General features: G+C 46.0%; 1 protein-coding gene across 1 annotated transcript in view; it reads left to right on the forward strand.

Annotated features, from left to right (window-relative positions):
• The window catches only part of LOC109866943 (talin-2), a 145,629-nt gene that overhangs the window by 118,097 nt on the left and 17,688 nt on the right, over positions 1 to 9,844 (forward strand). The window contains exons 45-52 of the mRNA XM_020455870.2: positions 2,716 to 2,882; positions 3,148 to 3,331; positions 3,782 to 3,907; positions 4,585 to 4,701; positions 5,329 to 5,514; positions 6,005 to 6,112; positions 6,232 to 6,337; positions 7,958 to 8,082. Of these exons, the coding sequence (XP_020311459.2) occupies positions 2,716 to 2,882; positions 3,148 to 3,331; positions 3,782 to 3,907; positions 4,585 to 4,701; positions 5,329 to 5,514; positions 6,005 to 6,112; positions 6,232 to 6,337; positions 7,958 to 8,082 (1,119 nt within the window). The remainder of the gene's footprint in view (positions 1 to 2,715; positions 2,883 to 3,147; positions 3,332 to 3,781; positions 3,908 to 4,584; positions 4,702 to 5,328; positions 5,515 to 6,004; positions 6,113 to 6,231; positions 6,338 to 7,957; positions 8,083 to 9,844) is intronic.

The following is a 9,844-nucleotide window of genomic DNA, read 5'->3' on the forward strand; positions in this document are numbered from 1 at the left end:
CACCTTGACCTCTTTCTGCCCTCTCTAAATTACATCCTGCGACTAGTGAGGTCTGGCCACCCAACAACCTGCCCGCTTGACCCATCCCCATCCCCTCCTCCCTTCTCCAGACCATCTCTGGAGACCTTTTCCCATTCCTTACTTCCCTCATCAACTCATCACTGACCACTGGCTGCGTCCCCTCTGACTTCAAAATAGCCCAAGTTGCTCCCCTGGTGCCCCAGGGTTCGATTCTAGGCCCTCTCCTCTTCTCTCTATACACCAAGTCACCCGGGATTTGTCATATCCTTACATGGTCTCTCCTATCATTGCTGTGCAGATGACACTCAACTACTCCCCCCCCCCCTTTCTGACACCCAGATGACAACATGCATCTCTGCGTGCCTGGCAGATACAGTTGAAGTCAGAGGCTAACATACACCTAGGTAGAAGTCATTAAAAATGTATTGCTAACAAACTATAGTTTTGGCAAGTCAGTTAGGACATCTACTTTGTGCATGACCCAAGGATTGTTTACAGACAGATTATTTTACTTATAATTCACTGTATCACAATTCCAGTGTGTGAGAAGATTACATACACTAAGTTGACTGTGCCTTTAAACATCGCAGAAAATTCCAGAAATGGCTTTAAGAAGATTCTGATAGGCTAATTGACATCATTTGAGTCAATTGCAGGTGTACCTGTGGATGTATTTCAAGGCCTACCTTCAAACTCAGTGCCTCTTTGCTTGACATCATGGGAAAATCAAAAGAAATCAGCCAAGACCTCAGAAAAAAAATTGCGGACCTTCACAAGTCTGGTCCATCTTTGGGAGCAATTTCCAAACACCTGAAGGTACCACATTCATTTGTACACACAACAGTACGCATGTATAAACACCATAGGACCACGCAGCCGCATACCGCTCAGGAAGGAGATGCGTTCTGTCTGCAAGAGATGAACCTAATTTGGTGCAAAAAGTGCAAATCAATCACAGAACAACAGCAAAGGACCTTGTGAAGATGCTGGAGGAAACCGGTACAAAAGTATCTATATCCACAGTAAAACGAGTCCTATATCAACATAACCTGAAAGGCCACTCAGCAAGGAAGAACCCACTGCTCCAAAACCGCCATAAAAAGCCAGACTACGGTTTGCAACTGCACATGGGGACAAAGACCATCGTTATGTTTGGAGGAAAAAGGGGGAGGCTTTCAAGCCGAAGAACACCATCCAAAGGTGAAGCACAGGGGAGGCAGCATCATGTTGTGGGGGTGCTTTTCTGCAGGAGGGACTGGTGCACATCACAAAATAGATGGCATCATGAGGGAGGAAAATTATGTGGATATATTGAAGCAACATCTCAAGACATCAGTCAGGAAGTTAATGCTTGTTTGCAAATGGGTCTTCCAAATGGACAATGACCCCAAGCATACTTCCAAAGTTGTGGCAAAATTGCTTAAGGACAAAACAGTCAATGTATTGGAGTGGCCATCACAAAGCCCTGACCTCAATTCTATAGAAAATGTGTGGGCAGAACTGAAAATACATGTGTGCGAGCAAGGAGGCCTACAAACCTGACTCGGTTACACCGGCTCTGTCTAGAGCAATGGGCCAAAATTCACCCAACCTTTTGTGGTATGCTTGTGGAAGGCTACCCGAAATGTTTGACCCAAGGTAAACAATTTAAAGGCAATGCTACCAAATACTAATTGAGTGTATGTAAACTTCTGACCCACTGGGAATGTGGTGAAAGAAATAAAAGCTGAAATAAATCATTCTCTCTACTTTTATTCTGACATTTCACATTCTGAAAATAGTGGTGATCCTAACTGACCTAAAACAGGGAATTTTTACTAGGATTAAATGTTAGGAATTGTAAAAAACTGAGTTCAAATGTATTTGACTAAGGTGTATGTAAACTTCCGACTTCAACTGTATCTCAACTTGGATATCAGCCAACCAACCCTAGCTCAACCTTGACAAGACAGAGCTGCTCTTCCTCCCGGGGAATACCTGCCCGCTCAAAGACCTCTCCATCATGGTTGACAATTTCAGTGTTGTCCTCCCAGAGTGCAAAGAACCTAGGCATGACCCTGAACAACACCCTGTCGTTCTCTGCAAACATCAAAGCAGTGTCTCGCTTCTGCAGGTTCATGATCTACAACATCCGTGGAGTACAACCCTACCTCACACAAGTCCTAATCCAGAAACTTGTCAGTTCCCGTCTGGACTACTGCAACTCGCTGTTGGCTGGGTTCCCCGCTTGTGCCATCAAACCCCTGCAACTTATCCAGAACGCTGCAGCCCGCCTGGTTTTCAATCTTCCCAAGTTCTCCCATATCACCCGGCTCCTCCGAACACTCCACTGACTTCCAGTCAAAGCTTACTTCAACCACAAGACCATGGTGCTTAGAGGAACTGCCCCTCCCTACTTCAGGCTATGCTCAAACCCTACACCCAACCTGAGTACTCTGTTCTGCCACCTCTGGTCTTCTGGCCCTCCCACCCCTACGGGAGGACAGCAGAGTCCCTGCCCATCTTCCGAAAACATCTGATACCCTATCTCTTCAAACAGTATCTTAAATAATCCCCCCCCCAAAAAAAACTCCCCTCTCTTTCTAGCTCTGACTCTACTTCCGCTACTTTGAGGAAAATTGTTCTTTCTAAATGACTAAAAAGTCATTGTGTGTATGTTGCTTCCCATGTATGTCTGTTTGTCTGTCCATGCAGGTTGCCATGGTGCTGTCTGCACTGCAGGCAGGTAACAAAGGTACTCAGGCCTGCATCACAGCAGCTAGTGCTGTGTCTGGCATCATCGCGGACCTCGACACCACCATCATGTTCGCCTCGGCTGGAACACTCAACCCTGAGAACGAAGAGACCTTCGCTGACCACAGGTGAGACTAGAGCAGGTCACAGTAATGAGGTGAACACTATTCTGTTGAGGAGATTACCTTGGGCCAAACTCATTATGTCCACAGAAACCACAAGCCAAGTAGAGGTGAATGAAGGAATGAATAGAATGGATGGACTTTGACCTCATACAAGATGGCTTTCTTTTAAGGAAAGGGACTCTCTCTTCCCATGAACTGAGTGTTCAATTCAATACATTTTTATTTATACCAATGGGTGTTTGACAAGCTGTTGTGTGGTGTCCCTCAGGGAGAGCATTCTGAAGACAGCCAAGGCTCTGGTGGAGGACACTAAGCTGCTGGTGTCTGGGGCAGCGTCCAGTCAGGACAGACTGGCCCAGGCTGCCCAGTCCTCAGTCAAGACCATCACCATGCTCACTGACGTGGTCAAAATTGGAGCCACCAGCATGGGCTCTGACGACCCAGAGACTCAGGTAATACACTGACCGCACCCTGTTGTACTGAAATGACAACACATAATTGTAACGCTACAACAATCTTTCATTCAAAAACTACTTTTTTACCCCTGATAAATTTGTCGTATTTCTATGTCTACATATTTATATTACATACCTCTAAGTAGTCCAATAGTGATTTAACATGTATGTCCATGTATTCTATAAAGGTCATCCTGATAGGCTTGTACTGTTCTGTTAGTCTGTTGTCATTCTGTTTAGCCATTCTGTAATCAGGCCTTTTGACACACAAATTTCCTACCTGTGTATCTCTCCACTACATTCTATCAGAAGTAGCATTGCTCCAGGTAGAAGTGATAAGGCCAGGCTCTGTTAAATCCTTTACCTCAGGTAGGCCTGATAAACCTGTACTCTGTCCATTGTGTTGTATTAATGTGGTCTCTCTCTCTCCCCCCTCCCTCCCCTAAGGTGGTCCTCATTAATGCAGTGAGAGACGTGGCCAAGGCTCTAGCTGAGCTCATCAGCGCCACCAAGTGTGCTTCAGGCAAGCCAGCTGATGACCCGTCCATGTATCAGCTGAAGAGTGCTGCCAAGGTACTGTAAGACATACACTGCTCTAACATAGAGAATATACCACGGAATGTTACACACTTTGGAGTGTCCAATTGTCTATTCAGCCACCCTTGTTTTACAGAAATGAAGCTTCAGTATAAGGAGATGCAGATCATGTCTATACAAGATGCTGTCTCTGTGTCATGGCAGTATCTTCTCCAAGAAACACAAATGGTGCTATTTCCAGAAGGATATGACTGTGTGTGTGTGTGTGTGTGTGTGTGTGTGTGTGTGTGTGTGTGTGTGTGTGTGTGTGTGTGTGTGTGTGTGTGTGTGTGTGTGTGTGTGTGTGTGTGTGTGTGTGTGTGTGTGTGTGCGTGTGTGTGTGCGTGTGCGTGTGTGTGTGTACCAGTATCACCGAGATGGGTATCAGGGTGTGTGTGACTCATGCTAGGTCTAGAGGCTCCTTATGTCCCACACTCTGTGCAGAGAGAGAGCCACTGACTAGGGCTTTTACTGAAGCCCAGCCAAACCTTGCTTCAAGGGTTTTTCCTCCTGGTCTGAAATTTGTATAGTATTGTCCTTCTTTACTGTTGGCAGGCTGTCAACTGAGACTCCATTCTGGTCTCTGGTGCTAGGGGGAGACAACTCCACCTGCTGGCCTGTCTCTCTGTGTTCAGTAAGTGTCCTCCTCACATCTCTCTCTTTATATCTGACAGGTGATGGTTACCAACGTGACGTCCCTGCTGAAGACTGTGAAGGCTGTGGAGGATGAGGCTACTCGCGGGACGAGGGCACTAGAGGCCACCATTGAGTGCATCAAACAGGAGTTGACAGTAAGACGCCCTGAAAGTCTCCCCTTGCCACTCTGTACTAGTGATATATCATAAAGGAGACCCAGGCTGCCAGGCTGGTTAAAGACAGGGTGGTGTGCCGGTGTACTGAATGCTGTACCTAAGTGTTTTTACTCAACCTTAAACTCTCTGATATCTAGTCCATCTTTGCCCCTCCTCCACAAAGCCCTGCATTCTTGTCATTGCTCTTATCAGGGATTGTGTTGCAGACACAGGGGAAAGGGAGACAGAAATGTTAATCAGCTTGTTTTTCTAGTGATTTACTGCTAATCCTTATCAGTGTGCCCTCAGGACCACAACAGGTGTTACCTAGGCTGCAGCGGCGAAATCCAAATCAAACACAGCCCACTTAGCTCATAATTACAGTGGCATCAGTAACACTAGGACATTTGTCCACCTCACTTGTTTACTTTAACAGTGGTCAAGAGCCCGGGGTGACTGTTGACAGTTCAAGACTAACAATGATAAAGGCCAGGAGCATTTTCTGGTCAGGTCATATGGTCAGAAAAACTCCTGTCCATAGTAATGATGCACCAACCTGTGAATGAAAGTAGGTCAACCAAAGTGGCTGTCAGTGTAGTCACAGTGACTCATGCTGTGTGTGCACAGGTGTTCCAGTCCAAGGACGTCCCCGAAAAGTCGACCACGCCGGAAGAGTTCATCCGCATGACAAAGGGCATCACCACGGCAACGGCCAAGGCTGTGGCAGCAGGAAACTCTGCCCAGCAGGAGCACGTAATCGCCACGGCCAACCTGAGCCGCAAAGCCATCTCTGATATGCTGACCACCTGCAAGGTGATAATCCATCCATCCAGCTCTGCCAACTCCGGCCTCACATACTCTCGCTGACACCACATCACTCCCATACTGCCGCTTTGCCAGGGAAAACATGAAAGCAGGGGCAGCAGGGACTAGTTTAGATGTCTGCTGTGACTCTCACTGTTCAATGTCACTCAGTCTGGAATGTTAGTCATGAAGTCCTTCAGGTGCATCACAAAAGTGGGCTTACAGCAGTGAACTGACCGGGGGGAAAAGGAGGAAAAGGCTTATGGCGATCTTAACTAAATTACTTTTGCTGCCCCACCTATCACTGCTGTAGCAATGCAGTAGCGATATTAAGGCTGTAGTTCTATACAGGAGAGCCTAGTGGTCTTCAGCATACCTTTTAGACACCTTTTTATATTACTTTGACTTGATAGTCAATATCATTAGGCAGAGAACCTTATTTTCTGAAAATAATATATAAACATCCAGTCCATTGTTGTGTTGTCTCGCTCTCCTCTAGCAAGCGGCCTGTCATCCAGAGGTGAGTGAGGAGGTGAGGAATAAGGCCCTGCTCTACGGGTCAGAGTGCACCACTGGATACATCCACCTGCTGGAGCAAGTACTGCTGGTGAGATGGAGAATACAGTACATTACACAGACAACACCTACCTTCTGTTAGCTCGGCCTGATAACATGTGACTCCATGATTTGTTGTGTGCGTGTCTGTCTGTCTGTCTGTCTGTCCAGGTGCTCCAGAAGCCCACAGCGGACCAGAGGCAGCAGCTGGCAGTACACTCCAAGTGCGTGGCGGGGTGTGTGACAGAGCTCATCCAGACGGCTGAGGCCATGAAGGGTGAGGCTGCCACACACACACACACATTCACCTAGAGAAGCATAGTTAGACCAGACTACAGCATATTGCAGAGACCCAGTATATCATTCTGACAATTTATTCAAACAGTAGCACACAATGTAAATTAGTTTAGGGATGTTTTCTTCCCAGGGCATATAATGGCTTTGTGTGAGTAGAATATTCACAATAACGAAAATACCAAAACCACCCCATTTATCCACAGGTTATGTAGACAGATAATATAGAACATTTGTTGTAGAGTGGGCCTAACATCCTGAGTCATTGCAATGTAAATTGTCAACATATTAGTTCAGTAGGTTGGCTATCACATGTATGTATACCAGGAATGTTTCCTCCAGAAGCCCTGCTGCCTGCCGTCCATATCTCTGACAGGACTAATATATTGTGTTTGGGTGAGAATTGGATCCCAGCATACAGCCAACGACCCACTGGGGCTATCCATTTCACATGACTAATGTCTCTTGTTTTCCCTCTCTCTTTCATGCCTCAGATGGAGGTAAGGGAGAGATGGGGGTGTTTGGTTCCTGCCGATCACCGTTCACTCAGGCATATAGGGGAGCTAGAGGGGAGGGGGCTGGGGGGAGAGGGGAGGGATACTGAACACATTTCCCCAGGGTTCAACATAATCTGGAGAAACATCATTCCATCTGCTTTTCCAAGCTGTTCCCAAACAGTCCTGTTTTATGGCCACTTTAAAACCTATAAAGAGTGACAATGATCCATCGAAAGTAAATTTCTTCAAACTCTTATTTAACCTTATTTAACATTGAGGCATTATAATCACTATCAATTGATCAATCAAATGTATTTATAAAGTCCTTTTTACATCAGCAGTTGTCACAAAGTGCAATACAGATACCCAGCTTAAAACCCCAAAGAGCACGCAATGCAGATGTAGAGGCACAGTGGCTAGGAAAAACTCCCCAGAAAGGCATGAACCTACAATAGGATGAATCCTAGCGAGGAACAAGGCTCTGAGAGGTGGCCAGTCCTCTTCTGGCTGTGCCGGGTGGAGATTATAAGAGTACATGGCCATTAAGGCCAGATTGTTCTTCAAGATGTTCAAACATTCATAGATGACCAGCAGGGTCAAATAATAATCACAGTGGTTATAGAGGGTTCAACAGGTCAGCACCACAGGAGTAAATATCAGTTGGCTTTCCATAGCCGAGCATTCAGAGGTCAAGACAGTAGGTTTGGGAGGGGCAGAAATACCCTAGCCCCCCGGCACATAGCTAGACAATTGCAGCATAGATACTGGAGACTAAGACGTGGGGTCGGAGGACACTGTTGCCCAGTCTATCGACAGAACTCGGCAGAGTGGAAAACCTGCATGGTAGATCTGCTTGGCATTGTATGTTCAGAGGTATAATTCTTGTTATCATTGCATGTGTGGAGTTGTGTTTGTGTGTTCTAAATTGACTGGTGACTTGTGTTATGTGTGGTGGCATTTTTATAGAAAGGGCATAAGTGAAGTGGCATTGTCTGAACTGGTGATCTGCCTTGGTGGTGTATGCTTTGGTTATATTTGTGTCTGTGTTAAGAGTTGTAGGATTACTATGATGTGTTGGGATTATACCTTTCGGTGGTGTGGTTTAGGGTCAGAATGGGTGGACCCTGAGGACCCCACTGTCATCGCTGAGACTGAGCTGCTGGGAGCGGCAGCCTCCATCGAAGCCGCAGCCAAGAAACTGGAGCAGCTGAAACCCAGAGCCAAGCCCAAGGTAGGTCTACCAGTCCCCTTCTCAACCTCCTCCGACCCCTCCCTCCACACCTCCCAGAACAGACCTCCACCACAGAACACACCTGTCTACTAACCTATCTACTCACTCATCAGGAAAGCTACCTGGGTCAAAGATAAGATAAGATAAGATAAGTACAGTAATCTGTTAGTCTCAGAGCTGCTTTTAGAGGTTGTGAATATGTTTGCAGGGAATAGGAGTATTGTGTGAACTGTAGCCTACTTCTAAAACGATGCTGACTCAAGACAGCCTACTTGTGTGTTCTGTGAGCTCGCAGAATGTTGATCTATTTACGTCTGTTAGAAGGTTTGGTTTGGGGAGCAATCTGGTGTTTTTAGAGAGAATCTGTAGAGCCGTCTTGCCAGGAGACAATTACATTACTGGGACCTGAAGCTTATGTTGGAATGAGTTCACATTTGTGATGATCTGTCTGAAGCCTATTGAAGGAAGGTCATCCTCTTTGTTGAACCCATTTCATTTGATTTATTGCAGCCTTCTTTTATTTTTACACTAAAATGAGAGGGGCCTTTCTCAGCCCAAGGTATTCTTCCACTTCATGGAGTGATATTAAACAAACCAACGTAACTTCTCTGAAAGGAAAAAGTTGTCTGTAAGAAAACTATGAACATCTTTGTGAGCTTTGTCTGTCTGAAATTGAAGTACAAAAGTTACACAGCTAGTATGAAAGGTTTAAGGTGTGTGTGTGTGTGTGTGTGTGTGTGTGTGTGTGTGTGTGTGTGTGTGTGTGTGTGTGTGTGTGTGTGTGTGTGTGTGTGTGTGTGTGTGTGTGTGTGTGTGTGTGTGTGTGTGTGTGTGTGTGCACCGTACCGTGCCAGTACAGCTGTAGATTGGACCTCAGATCCTCCCAATACTCTTCCTTCTCTCCCTGTAGTGCTCTTCGGTGTACTTGTTTTGTGTCTTTGGTTGATCAGATCTGGTCCCTCTCTCCAGCTCTCTGGTGCACAACTAAACATGGCTGGAGAACCTCCTGCTTTCATTAGAAACTTCCTGATGGCCTTCCGGTTCAGATTTCAGCAGGGCCCAGTGTTTATAAGATGGAGGTGTAGGGTGGTTGGCTTCTTTAGGATGGCAGTATCTGTCTGCCCTCTAGTGATCTGTTAAAAATGGTGCATACTTTCTGCTTCCACAAGGCAGAGAGAGGCGGGACAAAGATTTTGAGATCTTTTTTTCTATTATGAAACAATCATTCTTACCAGCTACAGTATACTATGTGTACTACTATATCACGCAAGGTGTAGATTTACTTAGACCTTAAAATATCAAGCCCACAGTACACCGTGTGAAAGGGACACCGTATAAAACATCTAAACCATGATGAGGTACTGTCTTACTGATTATCTACAACCCCTGCTGTTCACCTTCTGCTCCCTCCTTTCATCCTTCCCTCTCTGTGCCCCTTCTCCCCTCCCCAGCATGCTTCACTCTCCCTCCATTCTCTGGAGTTGTAGACCTGGAAGCCTTCTCTGCAGGCCTCTGTCTGATATGTTTGATATATTAGGTTGTTATTCAGTCCAACTATATATCAAACATATTCCTACAGTGTCCCGCCCTGTCTCCAGCCACGTGTCCCTTGTGTGTTGGTTCTGCTGGCATGATCTATGGTCACTGACTGGTATAGTCTACTGAGACAGGAATGACATTATTCCAACGTAATTCATTATCCTTTTAGAATGGGTGTTTCTCTACTGTATGAATCTTGCAAAGTGTTTGGTTTGGATTTTCC

The sequence above is a fragment of the Oncorhynchus kisutch genome, linkage group LG22 (genome assembly GCF_002021735.2).
Source record: "Oncorhynchus kisutch isolate 150728-3 linkage group LG22, Okis_V2, whole genome shotgun sequence".
Lineage (NCBI taxonomy): Eukaryota > Metazoa > Chordata > Actinopteri > Salmoniformes > Salmonidae > Oncorhynchus > Oncorhynchus kisutch.